This window comes from Fistularia commersonii, chromosome 25 (assembly GCF_037954325.1).
Source record: "Fistularia commersonii isolate RoL2024-O1a breed Wild chromosome 25, RoL_Fcom_v1.0, whole genome shotgun sequence".
In the NCBI taxonomy this organism is placed as follows: domain Eukaryota; kingdom Metazoa; phylum Chordata; class Actinopteri; order Syngnathiformes; family Fistulariidae; genus Fistularia; species Fistularia commersonii.
Genome location: NC_141308.1, coordinates 8,572,386 through 8,594,475, shown reverse-complemented (window position 1 = coordinate 8,594,475; position 22,090 = coordinate 8,572,386). Strand labels below are relative to the sequence as shown.

The 22,090-nt window shown below is 40.7% G+C and overlaps 3 protein-coding genes across 4 annotated transcripts; 1 reads left to right on the top strand and 2 right to left on the bottom strand.

Annotated features, from left to right (window-relative positions):
* Nucleotides 1-9: 9 nt before the first annotated feature.
* imp3 (IMP U3 small nucleolar ribonucleoprotein 3) lies at nt 10-4,414 on the bottom strand. The gene is made up of 7 exons (XM_086172481.1): nt 4,216-4,414; nt 3,473-3,580; nt 3,008-3,082; nt 2,518-2,597; nt 1,638-1,689; nt 1,412-1,484; nt 10-536 (listed from the first exon to the last, which is right to left on the bottom strand). Exons 1-7 carry the CDS (start codon nt 4,350-4,352, stop codon nt 510-512), a joined length of 552 nt encoding a protein of 183 aa, XP_086028607.1. The 5' UTR covers nt 4,353-4,414; the 3' UTR covers nt 10-509.
* Nucleotides 4,415-7,710: 3,296 nt separating this feature from the next.
* Nucleotides 7,711-17,867, top strand: slc35a3b (solute carrier family 35 member A3b). 2 transcript variants are annotated; one of them, XM_086172456.1, is made up of 8 exons: nt 7,711-7,954; nt 13,087-13,306; nt 13,465-13,619; nt 14,012-14,134; nt 14,262-14,436; nt 16,348-16,466; nt 16,589-16,722; nt 16,827-17,867. In XM_086172456.1, the coding sequence occupies exons 2-8, from the start codon at nt 13,102-13,104 to the stop codon at nt 16,918-16,920; spliced, it is 1,005 nt and encodes a 334-aa protein (XP_086028582.1). In that variant the 5' UTR covers nt 7,711-7,954; nt 13,087-13,101; the 3' UTR covers nt 16,921-17,867. The 2 variants fall into 2 exon arrangements, with proteins under 2 accessions (XP_086028582.1, XP_086028581.1); XM_086172455.1 differs by having other exon boundaries at nt 7,712-7,954; nt 13,066-13,306; nt 16,827-17,866.
* Nucleotides 17,868-17,892: 25 nt separating this feature from the next.
* Nucleotides 17,893-21,256, bottom strand: fam78ba (family with sequence similarity 78 member Ba). The gene is made up of 3 exons (XM_086172464.1): nt 20,712-21,256; nt 20,258-20,537; nt 17,893-19,808 (listed from the first exon to the last, which is right to left on the bottom strand). Exons 1-3 carry the CDS (start codon nt 21,038-21,040, stop codon nt 19,566-19,568), a joined length of 852 nt encoding a protein of 283 aa, XP_086028590.1. The 5' UTR covers nt 21,041-21,256; the 3' UTR covers nt 17,893-19,565.
* Nucleotides 21,257-22,090: the final 834 nt, after the last annotated feature.

The following is a 22,090-nucleotide window of genomic DNA, read 5'->3' as shown; positions in this document are numbered from 1 at the left end:
AGAATCTTGTTAGAGTTTGAATGTTTATTAAAATGTATTCTTTTATAAAAAAAAATGTATGGAAACTTAATATCACCAACAGTTATCACACAATTACACTGACACATCCAAAGAGCATGTCTCTTTCAAATTTGCTTCTAATCCAAAATAACAAGTCAGAGACAGATCCCTGGTGACTTCATAATCGGACTCGTCAATTGTTCCAAATAGATCTGTCCAGCCTTGGACATGATTTATGTGTCAACAGCAAACCCTTACCTTCATTCTGAACTCAGGTGATCAGATAACGGCTGCAACGTAACTAACACTGGGATTTCTCAGTTGTATTTAAGTGGTCAGTCTGTTCCTTTCCCTTCCTCTGAAGATTGAATTACAGTTGTTGAGGGTGAGGAGAACAATTAGTCTGTCTGAGATAAATCAAGAGTGTCTCGGGTTGTTGAAACTTTTTTAAAACTGATGTTGGCCAAAAAAGGGGAGTAACCGTCCTCCAGGCTGATGAATGCACAAATTCAAGCCAGCAGGTCGAAGTCATCTCTCTGCAGAAGAAAAGCAGCAAACATTTACATTCTGGTCAAAGGGCAACTAGAGTTTCTCTCTGTTTTTAAATGGAGATTTTACACTCGTGTGATTTCAATTCCAGGTATTCTTATGAACATCTAAACATGTTTTAAGGCAAACAAATGTACTTTGGTACTAGAATTACCCTCACATACAGTAAAAGATACCTACTGTACATTAAAATAACAGAAATACTGTTTACAATTAATTTGTAAAACGTCTTTTCGGGGAAAATTCTGAGTAAACCGAAAAGATGCTGCTGTTGTTGTTGTTAATAAAATATAAATGAATTTCTGTGAAACATAAGAATGTAGGATACCAAGCAAATGAATAGTTAAATGTTTGTTTCTGAACAGAGCTCAACTAAAATGACCCACACTCTGATCAGAACATAATTATTTTAAAATGTGTTTCCTTTTTGTCTTGTGTACAGATCGGCCCAAAAAAAAAAAAATGCTGTTTTGTTCTTTCAATTAAATAAATGACATGCAAACCCTCAACTAAATGCAGCTCCTCCGTGGTGCTGCATGAAATCACCACACCCACTTGCTGCTTTGTCTGGGAAAGCAAGTCCATGTAATGGACATGTAACACTGGTTTCCGTGACCAATGCTGGTTGGTGAAAATATCTACATAAGGGTGTTAAAAAGCTTAGGTTTGTATTTGATGACTTTTGATGGAACTAGGCTACCATTCTTTTTCCTAAGCTGAGAGGAGATTCATTTGACATACCATTGATTTGTTTCCTTAATATTTGACCAGAAATGGCTTTAAACCATTCAGTACCACAACTGGCGCCATGGAAATCACATTTTCTCCACTACCTCGGGAGGAAGGACGGACTCAGGCTTACCTCATCATTGTAATTCATGACATGCTGTTTGATCTTTGAGGAGTCTACCCAGGTGACAAAGTCTTCCATATTCCTGTGGGATGGATACGTACAAAGGTGATTTTGCATGTGTTTACTTGCTAGAGTTCTAAATGATAAAACATATTTTATAGTACAACAATAGATAAAGCTGCAGCGGCCTGTTCCACAGTAATGCTTTTAAGTGAGAAGAAATGCAGACGCTGACCTTGTGACTAGAAATGCTGGATCTGTGATGATCTCCGGGCCCACACGCACATCTGGGACAGAGTCAAGGACCCTGATGCAAAACACAGTCTTCCCACATGATACAAATTAGCTGCTTTCGGTAAGACAGGACCCGGCAATGGACATACCAGATACAAATGAAGATGTCATGAAACTCATTGACAGATCTTATCTTAAAAACTGGACCCGATTTATTTCTTGAACTGCTTCAGTTCAAGTCAGTTCAGTCCCAATCACAGATCAGACTCAGTATTCTGAATCTAGGCCTCTGTGCACAAAGGACCCTGGTCAATTCCGATTAACCATGCACCAGGTTAATTGGAAAAAATATTGGGAAAATTGTCCCGAATGAGTAAGTGAATGCTTGCTTGTCTATATTTGCCTTCGATTGACTGCCAACCAGTCCAGGGTGTACCCTGCCTCTCGATTGATGATGATAAACGGCGGGCGGGCGGGCTGGCGGGCGGACGGACGGACAGACGGACGGAGGGAGGGAGGGAGGGACGGACGGATGACCAAAAATGCGTCATACGTTGGCATTTGGTCACTTTCAAAATATTACCAAAGAAAAATAAAGACAGAAAATCTATAATAAATTGGCTAAATGTAGTATGGAAATAACTAGACAATGTTAAAAAATACAGGTGTTATGATAAAATTAAACTATAGAATTGAACCTTTTTCGATCAGTTCAAATAGTTTAACTCTGTGTCATTGTCAGATGTGTCTAATTTATTAAAAAAATGAATAAATAACAACACAAGCGTAACTGACATTGGCCTCCTGACTATTGATGATACTTGTTTGTTTCCAATTCCCTCTGTACAAAGGTGAATTTGACATGCAGCAAAGAAGGATACGTCCCTGTTCAATGAAGGTAATGGCTGTTTTCAGGTTCTGGGCCATACGCAGGGTCAACATAATGCTGGGCAGCCTCCTTCTGCAGAGAGGACACGTAGGGGATAAAAGTAACAGACACTTGATGAGACGCCTTGAATGACCTGTGTGATGGATTTACTGGCATCAAGTGGTGAAAGTCTCTTATTGCAACCATATGCGCTGTCTACCTTCTCACCCATTTCAGAGAGCCTGACCAGACCGTTTGGGGAGGCAGCAGAGTAATGTCTGCTAACTTAATAGACAATACAAAAGATAACAAAAACAAACTGAAAACTGTGGTACCATGTAATTGTCAGGGCGATGGTGGCGGTTCATCTGCTAATACATGTGAACAAAATAATGGTTTGATTGCGAACCACAAGGTGGAGATAGATTGATCTGTTGTGATCTCACACACACAATTCCTAGAGGATGTAATGTAGTCACACAACATTTCTGTTGGTCCTTTACCTGCAAAATGATGAAGCTGTGACTTTCTCAGTAAGTGACAGATTCTGTTTGGTGGGGATGAGCCCGATGCTGTAACTAGCAAGAAGATTCAAAGTATTAAGGTGCTGCATGTAGAAGTTTGGCAAAAATTGTTAAATTATTCAGATAAATAAGTGTCATCAATTAAACACTGTTCAGAATAACAATGAATCTTAAACCATGCTATTTCAAACACGTTTAGAAAAGCACCAGTTTAGAAAAGTACAGTGTTGTAACTACCCACAAGCTGCGGGTCCTCTGGTGCAGCTGCTAACAAGCTAACAAGATTATTTTCAGAACAGATAATAACAGACATTTAGAAATACCTTGTCACGTAAGGCCCCAACAAAGGACTGTTTTAACCTATAAGTACTTTTTTTGATTAGCTGCTTAGATGATTCTCTTGTTTGGTAATGATATCACCATGTAAAGTGTCCTCACACTCACAGTTTTTCCAGGAGACGGTGTGTACTCTGAGCTCTGAATCCGTCCTTGTCATCCAGGTCCCGGATCTTCTGGGCCAGTTCTCGAATATTTCGACTCAGCTTGTTGTACCTGCGAGATTTTCAAAAGGTGGGAATACCAAAATTTTGAATCATTGAAATTTTACAAAAAAATAGTTTTCCTTTGAATTTAATGCACATCATCAACAGTTATAACCAAAGACAAGAAATCAACAAAACAAAAAGAAAAAGATTCTCTCCATTCCAAATTTCAAATAATGCAGAGATTAGAACACAACAGTGTGTTGAAGCACTTCCAGAGCATTTTTTATACAATGAGAGCTCTTCAGCAATTACAATAGGTTTCAAAAGAAATATTACGGTGTCCATTCTTTGTGCTAAAGCTTGGCCATGGAATATCATATTCAAAGAGATAATTAAACACATTTAGAACCTACAAGACTAACTTCATGGTCTTGACTCCTTGTCGCTACTCTTACATTGAACCCTGCCACAAATACTTCTTCCTCTTCAAATGATTTGTTGAAAAAAATTAATAAAAGTAACGTTACCGCCTCCCCACGTAAACAATGTGCGTCTGTAATTATACAAAATCTCTAGGAACTAATAGGAAGAAAAAAGATAAAATACAACTTCTTTGATGATTAAATAGACAAAATAGATCGAATAAATACGTATTACGTCTTGTGAAAATGAACATAAGCTACAACGTTAGCTTGAACTCACTTGGTGTAGTCTTCCCTCTTCTCGATGCGAAACCTCCGTAGTACTTTAACCTCGTGAATGTTATTGTCCACCTCCCAGTTAATAAAGTCGACCTTTTTTAATAGTTTCTGTTCATGATATTTTAATTTACGAACCATTTTTGCAACGTTGCTCTTGCTACGCTGGTATTCACATGGAGGAGAGCGATCTTCTTCGTTAGTGCCTGTTTTGAAGCTGAGTGTGAAACAGCGCCACCTCGCGGCCCTTAATGTTGAAACCCCGGGTTAATATTTAAAGGGCAACATAATGTCTATATTTTATAATTTCACGTCCTTTGAGTTGTTTTTATGGATTTGTTGATGGAATTTCGTTTGATATGAATAACCTAAGTATGTCCTACAAAATTTGATGTAAATTTCCAAAAGTCAATTGGGAAGTGTACATTTTGCACATTGTTTGCATTAAAGAACTTATTGACAATTCAGAGATGTTGTCAATATATAACTACTTCTTTGTAATAAACAAACACAGGTGAAGATATCAAATGTATTGTTTGTTTTTAGACTGATGTTGGCAGACATTTAACCAGGGGTTCTTCCCAACCAATCATATTGAATTCTGTTCAGGACTGTGGGAGTTAACTTGAAAAAACTTGATATTATGGGTCGTTTGGGAAATCATACACACACCTGAGGAAAGATATCCAGGCCTATTGCTAATATGATGCAAGGTCTGTACTCGCCAATAACATCTTGAATATGGCTAAAAAAAATCACCTGAGACTAAAACTTTATCTTTTTAAATATTCTTATATGCAAAACAGATAACCAGGTGTATCGCCAAGAGTGATGAAATCTCGCTGTATAAAACTTTAGATTAAGATAATAATACTTTATTGATCCTCGTTGGGGAAATTAAAATGTCGCAGCAGCACTCAAAGGGGCCACATATACACAAACAACCATTAACTCACTCGCTCATTCGGGGCAATTTTCCCATTTTTTTCCAATTAACCTGCGACATGTTTTTGGAATGTGGGAGGAAACCGGAAAAAACCCACGCAGACACGGGGAGAACATGCAAACGCCACACAGAAAGGTCCTCCTTGAGTAATGCTCAAGAATGTTCAAGAAATTAATCGTGTCCAGTTTTCAAGATGAGATTTGTCAATGAGTTTCATGACCTTCCATGTTATATCTTCATCTGTATTTGGTATGTCTGGATCCATTGCAGGGTTCTGTCTTACCGAAAGGAACTGATTTGTATCATGTGTGAAGACAGTGTTTCGCATCAGGGTCCTTGACTCTGTCCCAGTTGTGTGTGTGGGACCAGAGATCATCATAGATCTAGCAATTCTCGTCACAAGGTCAGCGTCTGCATTTCTTCTCACTTAAAAGCATTACAGTGGAACAGGCCGGTGCTGCTCTTTTTATTGTTGTACTATAAAATGTGTTTTATCAATTCAAACTCTAGCAAGTAAACACATGCAAAATCACCTTTGCACGTATCCATCCCACAGGAATATGGAGGACTTTGTCACCTTGGTAGATTCCTCAAAGATCGAACACCATGTCATGAATTAAAATGATGAGGTAAGTATGAGTCCGTTCTTCCTCTTGGGGAAGTGGAAAAAATGTGATTTCCACAGTGCCAGTTGTGGTACTGAATGGTTTAAAGCCATTTCTGGTCAAATATTCAGGAAAAAAATCAATGGTATGTCAAATCAATCTCCTCTTAGCTTAGGAAAATTAATGGTAGCCTAGTTCCATCAAAAGTCATCAAATACAAGCCTAAGCTTTTAAACACCCTAATGTAGATCTTTTAACCAACTGGCATTGGTCACGGAAAACACAATTACACGTGGCTGGACTTGCTTTCCCAGACAAAGCAGCAGGTGGGTGTGGCGATTTCATGCAGCACTACGGAGGAGCTGCATTCAGTTGAGGGTTTGCTTGTAATTTTTTTAATTGAAAGGTCAAAACCGTCTTCAAAATCAAAACATCGGGTAAAAGAACAGGAACAAAGTGACAAGTTGCGGGTAAGTAATCTGTAAAAAGAGATGCAACAGTCAGAGCTGTGTGCTGTCTTAAGTGCTGTTAAATAGACATTTCTGGTGCAGGACAACGTGCTGCTATAATTAATGGTTGGATAAAGACTAAGCTTTACTTTGTTACAACTCATGCAGTTATTCTGCTTCTTCATAACAAGATAATGACTGTACAGGTTTCAGGTTCCAGGGCCGGTCTTTATTTTGTAATTCGTCAGTTTAGTATTGGTTTAAAGCAAGTAAAACATGATTGTGTCTAAATATCCCCCTGAATAACAGCATTCCATCTGCGTTTGTCGTCATCGCAGTTGGTTAGTGGAAATACCTGTGTGCTACCAACTGTGCCAAAGCAACACATTCCATTATGCAAATTATCTAAACAGCCATCAAGTAAGAGGATATGGGAACCAATAACAGAATGAGAGGAATAGATTGTCTGTGTTATTTCTGAGCCCACATCAAATAATAAATTTGCAGCTGGGGGGAAAAACCACGACCTTCTCCTAAAAGCAGTGTTTGTTGAGTTTAATTTCTTTGCATTACTACCACCTCAGCCCTAAAGAAAAAAAAGCCAAGTTGTCTCATGTCTCGGAGGTTATTCATTTAATAAGATCTTGTATTGCTCTCACATACTCAGGTCTTCTGGTGTGCATTTTCCTTTCCTTTATTTTTGCATGCTCAATTATTTGAAACCAAGCTGTTAAAGACAATACGGATCAGTTTATTTGCCTCTAAAAATAGACCTTATGACTGACTTTAGTGAATTTCCAGTTATCTAGTGTCAGACACCAGGATTTTTTATAAAAGTATAAATGCACTTTTTATAAAGCAGCAAGACTTTTTCAGTGAACTTTCCTAGACACACACACATATTTGCACATATATATATATGTGCAAAATTGTTGCAATTTTTGTAAGTCGCTTTGGATAAAAACGTCTGCTAAATGACTGCAATGTAATGTAATGTAATGTGTGTGTGTGTGTGTGTGTGTGTGTGTGTGTGTGTGTGTGTGTGTATGTATGTGTATGTGTATGTGTATGTGTATGTGTATGTGTATGTGTATGTGTATGTGTGTGTAGATATATACAGGACTGTCACAGAAAAGCAGAATATTGTGATAATGTTCTTTATCTTTTGTAATTAAATTACAAAAACAAAAATGTTATACATTCTGGATTCATTACAAATCAACTGAAATATTGCCAGCCTTTAATTCTTTTAATATTGCTGATTATGGCTAACATCTTAAGAAAACTCAAAAATCCTATCTCAAAATATTACAATATCATAAAAAAGTGATTTTTTTTTTATTGCATTACAGAAGATAAAGAACTCTATCACAATATTCTAATTTTCTGAGACAGACCTGTATTTATATATAAAAGAGGAGCGCACACGTGGTGCAGATACTAAAGTGTGCAGTAGGGGGCGCAAAATCCGCGAAATGTGTCATCAGAACAGGGAGACTCATTGATCCAGCTCCGGAGGGGGAGGCTCCTGGCTCTGGGCTCCGGGCTCCTGGCTCCGTCCCCGGCGACCAGTCAACCCAAGAGCCGCCAGCAAATTCATAAGTCCGGAAGAATTTCCTGCGCTCACAGCTTCGCCATGAGAGACGCTCGAAACCCTGCGCGGACATCGAACTGAGAGAAGCGGAGTCAAGAGCGCGTCCGGCCGATGATCGTCCGGAGCTCGAATTCCACGTCATCCCACCGGTAAGTCAAGGCGAGTGTGTGAAGTGCGTCTCACACGCACAGGCGCACGCACATAAACCACTTACACCTACTTAAAAACAGCATCAAACATCTTGTTTGAGATCAATTCGGTCATATTGACCGACTTCTCTCTCTCTCTCTTTCTCTCTCTCACACACACACACACTCATATGCACGCACAAGCGCACACGCTCTTAACACCTCGGAAACGCATCTGTTTCCCTGAAGACGGATGTCCATCCAGGTGAAATGTAAAAGTTCAATATTTGTATAAGACACACAAACCCAGGACTTTTCCGATTGAATTGGTTGGAATAACTGAGCTTCAACACACGCCTCTTGTCTCTGTACCGGATTGCCGGGTTCCTCTTCTACAAAACAAACTGTGTATATTTTACACAAGTTGTGTTTTGGAAAACTGCCCAGGCATGGGGATGTAGTTAAACATTATCGAAGCAGTGATAGAGCAAGGATAAAATCAAAAATGATCAATAATAACGAAAAAGTAAACCGCTTGTTCACTGTCATATTAGATTTTAATTATTGTCCTGTGACTCAAGTGAAAATTGGTACGAACAATAATGGCACCATGGTGTGGAAATTGATTTTATCAATTCTTAGACCATATTATGCCTTTTCACCTGAGCTATAAGCAAAACCACATTTTTCTATCAATGTAGTATTTCAAATTGTAATGTGGTATCACCAATTCTGATAAAAAGTGTATCAGGCCAAACATACATTCTGGTTTTAAATGTGCTCTTGGTTCATCGCGATTCTGGTTTGTGATATAATAAATGGGCCATATTATCCACACAGCCACTCCCTTAAAATGATTGCCAAAGTCATTTTGTCAAGTTTTTCAGGAAACTCAAAAATGGAGGCATATGTTGAATAAGGTGTGGATTTAGGCAAAATAAATCAATAAATAAATGTAAAAAATAAGACAATCATTTAGAGAAAGTGATAACTCCAAGTCAATCACACTTATGTGAAATCAAACTGTCCAATAAGGAAGCAGCACTGATTCATTTTGACTTGTTTTAACCCTCTCAGGTTCAAATTAAGTTGTGGCGTAATTAGCTAAGTAAGCATTTAGCTGTCGCAAATCTGCAACATCTGCCTGGAGAGGGTTAAGGACATTAACATCAACGTTGGATCAGCCTGTAGTGTGTTTTTCCACCTTCATTTTGAGTGTAGAATATTTCATTCATTCAGATATAGGATGTGTTATTTTAGGGTTTCATTGTTTTTTTTAACTGTGTATATACAATTTATATACAATAAAACATGTTCTGGAAGGGGCAGAAAAAAAGCAGACAATGCGTATTAGTGGCAATCGTCAAAGCACAACCTTAAAAACAATCAAAAAATGACATCAAATAGATGAAGTGCTTGTGAACAATGAGCTTTTATCTGGCAATGATGATGTCATAGGTATTCATTGATAATAACATGAACAGGAAATCACAGTGAAGGGAAAAAAAATCTGAATATTTGGTTTAGAAATATGTCTTTCCAAGATTGTGGAGATTATTTTGGTTTGTATCGTACGTCTAACGAAAAACAGCACTAATAACACACACACACACACACACACACACACACACACACACACACACACACTCACACTCACACACACACACTCACACTCACGTTCTCTTTCTCTCAAGTGTGTCTCCTATTGCCTCAACTATTTCTCCAGCCTGAGACGCTTGATGTAAAAAAGTTTACAGAGAGCAAGTTTTCAGTCCTGCAGCGTGCTGTACAGGATGAAAACGGCGCTTGGTTGTTACTGTCAGCACCTCAGAGACAGTTTGCTTAAATGAGAACTCTTGAAAAAGTGAGAGAAAGAGAGAGTCGGGGAGAATGAGAGCATGCTGTCCCGTGTCCCACTGAACGCCCCCCCGTTGTGCATAAAGAAGGAATTAATGAGCCGTGACAGCTTGATTTTCCTAGTATGTGTCGTATTTTTTCTGTGACAATCGGCTACGGCTTCAGTTGAGCCGGAACCCGCGTCTAGTCTTCTCTGAGAACATTTGCTCGAGTTTATCTCAAACAGCTCCCTTTTGCGAGAAGCATTTCCTCATAGTTTAACATAGTTGTACAATTGCATGAGTTGCTGCGTTCCCGAATACTGATGACATGGCTGCATTTGTGTGATCTCACATTTGTGTGTTCTCTCTCATGGGTTTTTGTCGAGCAGATGAAAAAATATTGACGTATACATCATTTATCAGCATGTAGTAAGAGTTGCAGTCAGGTATTTGGAATGTAGAAGTGCACTTGCTCATGTTAAACATGTTTCTCTGTTTTCTGCTACAAGTAGTTTTTTCCTTTTGCATAAGTATGAACCGCAACCTGTTTACCCTGTTGCTCAGTTCCAACTATTCTTTCCTGAACAGGACTGTTTTTTTTTAGCAATATGAATCAGGATGTCATCCAGACATTATGGAAGTTAACTGTACTTATTTTGCAAGAGGATATGAACAAATACACACAGGCAAACACACAAAACTGCTGGGTGAATAGACTAAAGGTCAAGGTATTTGGAACCAGTGAAGTTATCATAGAACCAGAGTTTTTTTTTTTTTTTTTTCAAAATAATGATGAACTGTGTTCGTGTTAGTCTCTGTCACGGTCCCGTTCAAAGAGCGATTGTATCGTTCGTTCATACGCTGCTCCTTGTCAGTCATAGCAACTCTATCAGCAGGAGCTGCCGCTGTTCAACAAAACTATTCAAAACGAAATGATGTTCAAGTTAAATTATTCACAGATATGTGTTGTCGTTTTTTGCCAAAAATATTGTCACAGAAGGAATAAATATTATTGATCAAGTCGATGTTGAAATTTTGCTTGGGAGATATCATGCAGTTGAGCCTTGATTTCCCTTGAAGTTAATTATCATTCGCTAAGATATATTCTTAAGAAAAAACTGAAAAAGATGAAAATTATGACTAAAGTTGTAACTGCAGATGAGGGTCTATTAAGTGTAGTAGTATCCCTAAGCGGGATACTGCTTGTTAACATTCTCGCATCCGTTGGAGTTTTCAGCGAAACCGCTCGACAAACAAGTGGAAAGATCCTTGTGTAGCCTGGAGCATTAAAGCAAAGGCTGTCTGTGTTCTTTACTCATGCAAAGAGAGAGGGTAGAGTGTGTCGGGTGTGTTAAAGGACGCACACACAGAAACAGAGAAGGATTGTATAGCCGTGCACTAAGCACACCAAGCAGACCTACCTCATAAGGAGGTCAGTGTGTTGAATACGACACACCTCTAATACTGTCAACACGGTTTACTTTCATGGCATCTTGGACATCTTCGTTTCACCCAAGCAGACTATGCTCTTTGATAGAAATGATGACCATTGTGCAACAGACCTCAGCGAACTCCTGGGCCCCAGGATGTGAGGAGATTAACACATTTTCTCTGGTTATCGTCTTTAAATGAGCAGATTCTGCAGATGAACAACAATGAATTAATATCAAGAATCTAAGTGTTTATTTCCAAATGTACAGTCTGGAAATGTGTTTCCCTCTAAAATGACATTCTTATTTTGCTGTCCACTGCGAAGCCAAGCCAGATAGGTAGCATAAAAATGAATGAATAATAAGTATACTATCAATTTAATATTATTGAATTGAAGGAGGCTGTAATATAAATCATCTGGATCTGATATGAATTTATGTCCCTGGGGTTCTCCTCTACTGGGAGGGGTTCTGGCAGGAGACTATAATAATTCAAACAATACAACTGTGCAGTTTTACTTTGTCAACCCTCAATAAGTTATTTAAGTTCATCCCACCAAGTGTCTCAAAACCTTTCAGTGACATAATATGTAGCTTTCGTTTTTGATCTCCCCTTCCACCCGTAGGCCGAGGACTTCCCTCTATTTTTGTCATCATTTTTTATATTCAACGGCTGAGCTTGCAAAATGCAAATCTACAGATGTGTTGCTTCAGTCTGGAAGTGTAAGGGAAAAGAAGGAGTGTATGTCCTCCAGCGCTCAGGACTACTGAGATGTGAGACTGGTAATTTTTTTACTGTAAACCTGACAGAGTGGTAGCCATACACTCTCAGATCAGCATTCTGATGGACACCAGAAGTTTTGAAGTATTTAGCGCTATGATATATTGTCAGAAGACTTACATCTAAGAATGTTAACATGATACTATTAAAAGTAATATTTGTCTCTACAACCTAGCCATCTTTTAATCTCGTATTTTTAGAAGATATTAAGATGCAGCTCAGCGTATTAATCCATATGTTACCTTACGCAAAATAGATGAATCAATAATATATTCATAATTTAAAAAGTCAATTAATTAGACAAGAAATATCACTAATTTGTGTTAAAATGGGTATGTGTAGAGAGAACAAAATTTTTAACTGCTGTAATATTATATAGTAATTATAAGAATGTATTACTTTTGTTATATCATTATGATGAAAATAGCAAGCACAAAGTACTGACATTGTAGGGGTGGTTTTATACAGTGGTCAAGATGCGACATATTCACTATTTCTTTATTCATACCTGCCGTGCACCTTTGTTTGATGAGTGCAGTAGTCATCATAATGATACTTCATCAGTCTTTACAGAAGAGATGATCCCCACCGTCAAACAGCACAAACAAGCAAACAGGGTTAAAAGAAATGAGGGTTCCTCTTGAAGACACAAAAAGTAATTTTCATATAAATGAAAATGAAATGCTCAAGATAAATGTTTTCTGCCAAACTGCTGCTAAGTCATTGTTTCAAAGTAGTAACGGACAACTCTCCTACTGTGTCTCTACTTTTTCATGTCTTAGCTGTTGTGTCCTCTCTGATGATTGACAGCAGATGGGAATACCCCACTTAGCCCCAGGGCTGGACTTTCTAAAAAGCTCTTTAGTGAGTAACCGGTTTCTGGTTAGGTCCCTACTCACTTTCAACTTCTTCCATACTCTTCTGTTTGCAAATATTAGCCCCAAAGATAATCTTTTTATTTGTTTAATTTGCCCCTTCATTGTATCCATAGCATTAGAACAGCAAACTTATTTACAGCTGAAACTGAATAATAACCCGGTGTTTCTTCTTGCTCTGACTGAAATGCATTTTAATCTCCTAAAGGCTTCTCCGCTGTCCACTCAGGACGTGTCCTCCAAAATGGCGCTGCCTTCTCCTCACTCCCAGCGGCTGAAATACATGTCGCTTGGGGTGCTGACGTTGCAGACCACCACCCTGGTGCTCACCATGCGCTACTCTCGCACCCTGGCCGAAGATGGTCCCCGTTACTTGGCCTCGTCTGCCGTGGTGTCAGCTGAGGTGCTCAAGGTCTTAGCATGCATCCTCCTGGTCTTCATGGAGAACAGTTAGTAGCAGTTTTTCTTCCCTTTTTTTTTATTTTTTATGACTATGACAATGCTTTAGGAATATATATGTTTAAGATTGATATTCCTCAGTGTTCACTATGCATGACTGCTTTAAAAGGGTCGTTTTTTTTTTTTTTTTTAATTCTGCCTTTTTCAGATTTCAGTGTGCGGGCAATGAACCAGCTGCTGAAGGAGGAGATTGTCAACAAACCCTTGGAGACATTGAAGTTGGCCATTCCTTCAGGAATCTACACACTGCAGAACAATCTGCTCTATGTTGCCTTGTCCAACCTGGATGCAGCCACATATCAGGTTACATGATCATGTTTGTTCTGTGTATGTTTGTGTGTGTGTGTGTGTGTGTGTGTGTGTGTGTGCGTGCGTGTCTGCGTGCCCACCAGGTTTTATACAGCGAATTTTTCCCTCTATTCAAAGCAATGGAAGACAGGCGGCCTTGATTAAAATCAGTAACCGACATGCCCAAAGAAATACCCTCACGTTATAACACACACTTCCCACTCCTCTAAGTTTATATGTCTTTTTATAACTGAGCTCAGTGAGTCAGACTGTCCTCGGTTAGCATCTGGTAATAATTTGTTGGCCAGCTCATCCCCTGAAGACTAGATACTGATGTTTTGATCCTAAGAAGTACATTATGGAAAGTACAGTTAAACACTGTGTGTTTTTGGCTTTATTTCACTCAGGTCACTTACCAGCTGAAGATTCTCACCACAGCGTTATTCTCCGTCTCCATGCTGGGGAGAAGGCTCGGCTTCTACCAGTGGCTCTCCTTGCTCTTCCTCATGGCTGGAGTCACACTCGTGCAGGTTGGTGACAAATATTTTTTACGACTGTGGTAATAAACACGTTCTGATATCATATGGGTTCTTCTCTGCCGTTCGTCAGTTTGGGATTTTCGTATAAGTGCTTTCTGTGCTTTTTTACCCCCCACAGTGGCCCACAGAGACTGAGGGCGACTCTGAACAGAAGGTCATTTCTGAAGGCTTCCAGTTTGTGGGACTGATGGCTGTATTGATGGCCTGTATATCCAGCGGCTTCGCCGGGGTTTACTTTGAAAAAATTCTCAAGGAGACTAAACAGAGTGTGTGGGTTCGTAACATACAGCTGGGTAAGTGACTCACACTCTATTCCTTATCGTTTATAATTTCAATAATTGTAACAATAATGAGTGATTGAAAATTGAAGTGCTACTAATGTACTTTTCTTGTGACCTCCTACAAATTTAAGGCTGATTTTATGCTCATTTTTGTAAATTTTTTGCACGGTTTTAAAAACAGCCTGTTTATCATCAGGCATTTAGAGATCAGTCAATGCTACTGGCTTGGACAAAAGCCGTTTTCATCATATAATACTAATTCAGGCTTGTTTAATGAGGGACCTGCCAATCGTGATTGAAGGATTGTGATGGAAGGGATGGAAAGCACGAACCGGCTTGTTAAAACCAGCTCTGATGTCGGTCTTTCCTGAACTTTAAAATTAAATGACGTATAAGTCATCTTGACCTCTATTATAATGTATTCAAATTGAACTCCAATGAAATGGATTTGAATTAAGTAGCCATTCATCCTGCGGCATACCCCTTTCCATCTGAATCGAAAGTGTCCAGTCCAAAGCATAACAGCATTAAAAGCTTTTAACTGGGTCAAGGTAACTTTTGTGATGTGGCTCCTTTTCTCTGTAGCTCCAAGCCTCTTTTGAATATTTCTCTTCAGTTGCGGTGTTTAAATGCACCATCACCAAAAGCATCTCAAATCCCTCTCAACATGGAACGACTTTCTGACCTTTACGGTGGCAAAGATTTATATTTACATGCTTTACGTTCGTTTGAAAAGATACATTAACAAACCCTTTTCAGAGGCCTCTCCCATAGTTTATACCGCTCTGTCTTTACTTGTCCAGCCCTGACTCAGGAGCTTGAAAAGTGAAAGAAAGTACAGAACTTTCTACTGGACACATTCATATTCAAGAGGCTGGTATTCTGCATTTCTCATGAATACCAATGCTGTCTCGGGGACAGCTGGTGCCCTGTGAGAAATCAGAAGCACGTCAGAGCCTACGAACAAAGAGACCGGAAATTATGCTGGGAATGGACTGAGGACAGCTAGTATATATTCTCTGCATTCTAATCGCTACTTGTTAGTTCTGTCTGGTATTCTTGTCGCGAGCAAACACTTCAGAAGACAAAAAAGGTTCTTTAACTGCTGGGAAATGAAACAGGTAGATAAGATAATTGCACTGCTTTTACACATTGACTTCGATGACCTTATTCCTTACCGGTTGGGTTTCTCAAACTTTCAAGTCCTGACTTGTAAAGTAAACACGCCAGGCAACTCATGACGTCCATAGCTTTTCCTGAGGTGGGCGAGGCATACATATGTCAAACACAAGAAGTTTTAGTACTGTTGTTTTTAGTAATTTCTTCCTCTTACGTGCTATTGTATCTTTGAAAATTGTATGCCCAAATGTAATCTATAACAAATAACTGTGTGTACATTTCCAATATATCTTTGTAGATTTTGGGGGAGTACCTAGTGACTTTAATTTCAAGTAAATTCAAGTATTGAAGTAAATCTGAGGAGGAAAACTATAATTAGTAAAATTGCAAAAATTATTATTTGAAAGATTTGTCATTCAAATAATTGTCGACCCAAAAAAAAAAAGACTCAAACAAACCAAAAATCAACAAGACATTTTTATTGTTTTTAATTTTTTTTTTTTTAATTCTTGATTTATTTTCTAAACTAAACTTGTTCTCAAAAAAAGGCATTTTAATCAGTTCACAATTTCTTGTCAATTTCTGAAAAATCATCCAATCAGTTCACAATTTCTTGTCAATTTCTGAAAAATCATCTTACTGTGCCAGCCCCCCAAAGGATCAAGCATTCATTTATGATAGGGTTGCAGGAAGTGGCTTCATTCTCCACGGGGCAGTTGCTACTAAAATAACTTTTTGGTTTTCATAACTTACCCACAGTAAAACCAGAGCAGAAAGCTTACAAGAATTATCATCTCTTCCCAGGTTTGTTCGGCTTTCTGTTCGGGCTCGTAGGAATGGTGATATATGACGGCCAGAGAGTGAGGGAGTCTGGAATGTTTCAAGGCTACAACACAATTACCTACACAGTTGTTGTCTTGCAGGTTTGATCTATATGCTGTCTTTCTCAGACTACACCGATACAGCATGAGCATTCACAAACTTATATTTTATATATTTACCTTTGGGTTTGTGATATGTCAAACTCCTTTCTGTCTGCCTCCAGGCTTTGGGAGGTTTGGTCATTGCAGTGGTGATCAAATATGCAGACAACATCCTCAAAGGATTTGCAACTTCACTGTCCATCATTCTATCTACACTCATTTCATATTTCCTTCTGAATGATTTCAACCCCACAAGGTAAAAAACCCCAGTGAAAACACTTACACACACACTCTGCCAAAGCTTTGCTCTTATTATGTTTTATATCTCATCTAAGTATTACCTCTTCCTGCTGTTCTCAGTGTCTTTTTCTCAGGAGCAGTGCTGGTCATCGCTGCCACATTTCTTTATGGCTACGAGCCCAAACCAGCCGGTAGCAGCACCATCAAGGTCTAAAGAAGAGACATCTTTAAACGGAGCTACCTGAGGGACTCTATGAACTGTGACAGTGTCAACTGAGAACCAAGAAGTGATAAAGTGATAAAGTGATAAAGAAACTGTCAGAATTGAACAAACTGCTGTAACTCCAAAGGTTTAGGCCCATTACAGCTCTGGTTAAATGCTCTTTTGCACAATGTTTTTGGGTAAGAAATGTGAAATATATTGTCTGTGTATCTTTTTTTATATTCTGCAGGTGGAGAGTTGAGTTTTTATATGGTGACACACACATTGTTTTAGTAGAACATGTATAATATATTGCTAAGTTGTACTGTATTTAGGGGGACCAGGACAAAATGTCAGAACTCACTGAATATTTAACTTGGCATTATGGGATTAATGGGAAATAGTGGTATTAGGGAAAGTTTATTACGCAGGAGGCAACTCCTTCTCAGAGAGAGAAATACTGGACGGAGCCTCCATCTAGTGGTACAAATGATGAGGGGACACCTCCATTCAAAGGTGCTGAATGTTCTTTTTTTACAGGATGAAAAAAGACAGGCTATAACTGATTTGACCTTGTTACTCACAGTCTCAGTGTTTATATCAAAAGCACGTTTTCTACTGTTATTTGAATGCAAAGTAAAGGTCTTTGTGTGAGAACAAATGAATAAATTAAGGCATCTTTTGTGCTGAAATAAACTAATCTGCCTTGATCTCTTTTCATGCTTCAAAGTGAGACAGATAGCAGAAAGAGTCAGTGTGTATATCTGCACAAATTTGTGCAGATATACACACTCTCAAACAGTGCTCAGTTCACCCCGGAATATTTTCATCTTTTTCCGTTGTTTGTTGCCGTGCACTCCAAAAACCAAAAACCAAAACAGTCACCATAGCAACAGATGGCTGAAGGAGCTGTGGTGCAGCAACAAATGTAGACACACTGAATTAATAAAACCTTTTTTGACCGCTCTGAGTATTTACATGGTAGTAACAGCCATTTTATTCAACAAAGACTCTAAATAAATGATGACAAAAAACAGAATATACAAAACATTTCTGATTTTGCCGGTCTCTCTCTCTGTTTTTTGTTTTTACAGTCAGACGATCTTTGCATAGTTGTGGCTTTTGGAGCAAATGAGCCTATGGAGGTAGTGTGGTAGTGTGTGTGTGTGTGTGTGTGTGTGTGTGTGTGTGTGTGTGTGTGTGTGTGTATGTGTGTGTGTGTTAGTGCGCATGTGCGTGTATGTGCTTGCATGAAGTGGACCAACTGGAGAGAAAAAAGGCAGATGGGAAGGTGAGACATGAACCTGGAGTGAAGCACAGATGGTGGATAAGCCATGTGACTTGTTTGTCGAGTGGCAGGCGTGGAATTGGACGTAGCCCTCTTTAAGCTGAGGGACAGACCACAACCATGATGCGGAAGTTTGTCATTTGTAGTAACCTTTAGAAACCCGACGCTAAATAGTTAATGAACGGAAGGCTCTCGCTATAACGCCTCATACAAAGAGTGTTAAAAATGGCACTTATTCAAATCAATCCTTGTCAAAATGTGGTCTGTTTTTTTATTCCATGCATAAAAAAACTATTAAGGGTACAGTCAGACTCCCTGATTATCAGAAAATGTATGTAACATAGTCTCAGTACCAAAAGATGGCCTGATTAGTGCCACATTAAATCTCCACTTGGTCTGAGTAGTTTGGCCTCATTCCGAAAGTAATGGATACACCTGCTTTTACCCTTTCATTTTGAAATTGTCATGTGGCACTATTCCAAGTCATTTACAAGGCCCTTATTGAAAGTACAGCTGGCATCATTTACTAAATTTGGTAAGAAGTCCAAAGCATCACTGTTAGTCCATCCATCACTCATCTAAACAATGCAGGAGTTTCAAATGTGTTGGTGCATAAATCCATGCGCATTAGCAAAACTCCAGTGAAAACTACAGAGGATCTGTTTTTTTCTCACATTTTTATGCCGAGTGGGAACTCTTAATACAATATCACTGTTGCATGAGTGTAAACTTAACCTAAACATAGTTATTTAATACTTTTCTCTCATTTAAATTATCAGAATACATTACTTAACTCTGGTAAGGAGTGTGCGGAAAGCCTTCACTGGCGCTGACGAGATATTATCAGCCTGTAATTTTATTATTGTTGTTTCGGCTGATGCAATCTTTCCACCACCATGTCTTCAGGTATTAAGTTATACAAAACAAAGGCTTTTCTTATTCTCCTCTGGACAGTTTTTGTCTGTCACTCATCTCATGCAATTAGATTTACATAAGGATGCAAGATGCAGTTCTTGTCTAATACCTCTGTCGTACATCTTAAAAAAAGGTGTTCATTCTTTGTCAAAAGGCAGGCAGAACTTTCTGATGCTGACCGACTCTTGGCCAAATAAGATTTGATGTAAATCTGGGCAACAGACACAAGTTCTCTTTCGATGTTCGTCCTGGTACTGTGCCGCGCCAAAACTGAGACGTAAGATCCAAACCGACTTGTTCTAATGGTCCAATTAAATCCCCAGGCCACAATGATCCACTGGCATCGTGCAGACGGGAAAACCATCACTTCCCTCGGTTGGCTCGATCACTTTCTTACCCGGCTTTCCTGAAAGGGGGCCTTTATGAGTTTATATTTGCGACTGTGCGATCCCTCTTATTTTGGGGGTATGACCACTAGTGGCGCCCCTCTCCTTGGCCTCCACATTAAAACTTGGGCATCATTGGCATTTGGCCTCCCCAGTGCATTGGGAGGGATGGGCTCCTGGTAGTTGAGAATGTGTGGTTGCTCCTGAAAGGGCCGACCTACTAATGAGGCCCGAGAACCCAGAGGCATGTCCGGATCCACAGCGATGTCCACCCGCATCCTCCAGCGCACCGTCTGCAATACTATGCGCTCCTGAAGGAAGAATAAGGACAAAGTTCAATCAATACAATCCGTTTTTATTTGAAAAAAATGACGGGAATTCAGTGTGTATCTTGACAAAGAGTATATCGCTTGTGTTACTTGAGATAAAGAGAACGTCTCAGTGTAACTCTGCCGTTGAGTTGATGGATTTTTAAAGTATTTATTGATGTATAACCCCTAAACGGGTCTCCACCGTCTGCATCGAAGTGAACAATCTCACAGTGTTCTTTATTACAGCCTGCACGTCATACCGAGCATTTCGATTAGTTCAAGCTCAACTGTTATTTGATGGGTCATTTTGTGACTCGGACACCAGAAACGACAGTCCTCATCGATCTTTGTGTCTTTTTGAATTTCAGAGGTTTAGGCATGACTGTACCGAAGGCTTCTTTTGACACTTTCACAGTAAGTGGATGACGGAGGCGCTGCTTTGCTCCTACCTTTGTGACTGAGTTCATGGCAACCAGCCAGGTAATAAAGCTCTGGTCCCTGGTGATGTGGGTCAGCATAGGCGTGTTGCTGTTGCTGATTGGAACGGCCCAGGTCACGCTCGGGTAGAAGTTGTCGTTCATGCTGACCGTCAGCCGCGATGGTTTAGAAGTCGGCCCGGTCAACGTGACCGTCTCAGTCGTGTTACCGTACCAGGGGTAGCTGACGCCGTCCGAGTCGCTGATGGCCTTGACCCGACCCTCTCGCAGCTCCGGCAGCTCCCAGCTGGACCTGCGGAGGTGAACGCAGGAAGACAGAGAAAGAAAGGGTGAGAGGCTTGTCAACGCTCCTCCGGGCTGTGGTTGCTCTGAATGTGTGTGAGGGAGGTACAGAGAGAGGGTTGCCTTGAAAGCACACGACCTCTTTGGCATGCAAACAGCCTGTTGATGTTCTCCACACACTTACATGCCAATATCCCCATATGTGTTGTAGAACTCCATCTGAGTACAAGCTTGGATCCAGCCCACCACCCAGGTTTCATTACGGGGCACTGGTGGCATTACAACTCCTGCGGAGGCCCTGAAGTATGGTGTCTTGTAACGGAGCACTATCGGTGAGTTCTCCTCAATGATGGTGGGACACTGGTCAATAGAAGCTGACACCTCATACACCACAATATTCTCCCGTCTGATGCGGGGCTTGCATGCAATGCTCTGTATACAGCCCATAGTGCAGGCGACCAGCAAAATGAGCAAAAAAGGAGGGAGCAAATGATACCTGGCCAGAATGCACATCAGTCAGCTCCGGGTTCCACCCTTGCCTGAAGAGCAGACTGATCTTTTAATTGCCCATCATCGGCGACTGTTTTTTTTTTTTTTTCTTTTTTTTTTTAGGGAGGGGTGGAGGGGGTTGGGGGGCTGAAAACGAGGGGAGGCAACAGAATCACAATCCGTTAAACATAAAAAGCATCCCTCAGCACATTTTTTGTGATGGGGTGAGAGCACAGCGGGGACGGGGGGGACGGGGAGGGGACGGGGACGGGGGGTCGGGGGGGGGGGGGGGGGGGGGGGAGTATCACAGATCTTCGCAGCCTCCTCCCCCCCGGTCTGCCTGATGACTGCCGCACTGCCCTTGGCGCTCGTCCCCAGAAATCCGGCCTCCCCTGGGCTGCTTTTGCTGCTGCTGGTGCTGGTGCTGTTTCGCCGCCGCAAGTCCGGAGGCACCTTTATCCCTCGCTGAGACCTCACGTCCGGTTGCACGTCGGTGCCCCTCGATCCTGCTGCTCTGATCCCGGCTCTGCGCTGTCATGTCAAGCGGCGACAGGGCAGCCAGGTGCGTCAGAGGAGGGGAGCTGGATGCCTTTTGTTCGCCTGGCTCTCCGGTATTAGCCCAGAATTGGAGCGGCACCCTCAGAAGATAAAACCAGGCCCCGCATCACTTTGACCTACATGAAAATAAAGCTCCATCGAACGAGGATTTTTGCCTGGCGGGGTGGAGAGACCGGCGCCCGAGACGGGGTATTATCGCCCTCCTCTCCGTGCGCGTCCATTCTTGGGGATGCATGAATGGTGCATCATGAATGGACGCGGCGAAGCGGGATGAGTCTGCAGCGACCAGCGACCCGCGACACGCCGTCTCCCGGTGCCGGTCAACATCGCGGACCGGGGAGCATCCTCTTCGGCGGACGCGGTTCGCCTCGTTCGGTTTCGAGGTGCTGATGCTGGAGAGGCAGGGGAGGGGCGTCACCCGACCGCTGCATTGAAAAAAACAACAAGGCCTGCGTCACGTCCAAGTCGCAAGCCCATTGGACGCCGCATCGATAGCGGAAGTGGTGTCGCTCGGTT

Bases quoted from the DNA above. Each gene is read 5' to 3' on its own strand.
- imp3 (XM_086172481.1), bottom strand. From the start codon at position 4,352: ATGGTTCGTAAATTAAAATATCATGAACAGAAACTATTAAAAAAGGTC. The intron at 3,581-4,215 runs GTGAGTTCAAGC...AAAATCTCGCAG, and splicing joins AAGAGGGAAGACTACACCAA to GTACAACAAGCTGAGTCGAA. The intron at 1,485-1,637 runs GTCAGCGTCTGC...TCCATCCCACAG, and splicing joins CCAGCATTTCTAGTCACAAG to GAATATGGAAGACTTTGTCA.
- slc35a3b (XM_086172456.1), top strand. From the start codon at position 13,102: ATGGCGCTGCCTTCTCCTCACTCCCAGCGGCTGAAATACATGTCGCTT. The intron at 13,307-13,464 runs GTTAGTAGCAGT...TGCCTTTTTCAG, and splicing joins CCTGGTCTTCATGGAGAACA to ATTTCAGTGTGCGGGCAATG. The intron at 13,620-14,011 runs GTTACATGATCA...TATTTCACTCAG, and splicing joins TGGATGCAGCCACATATCAG to GTCACTTACCAGCTGAAGAT.
- fam78ba (XM_086172464.1), bottom strand. From the start codon at position 21,040: ATGTGCATTCTGGCCAGGTATCATTTGCTCCCTCCTTTTTTGCTCATT. The intron at 20,538-20,711 runs GTAAGTGTGTGG...TCACCTCCGCAG, and splicing joins ACATATGGGGATATTGGCAT to GTCCAGCTGGGAGCTGCCGG. The intron at 19,809-20,257 runs GTAGGAGCAAAG...TTCTTCCTTCAG, and splicing joins CCATGAACTCAGTCACAAAG to GAGCGCATAGTATTGCAGAC.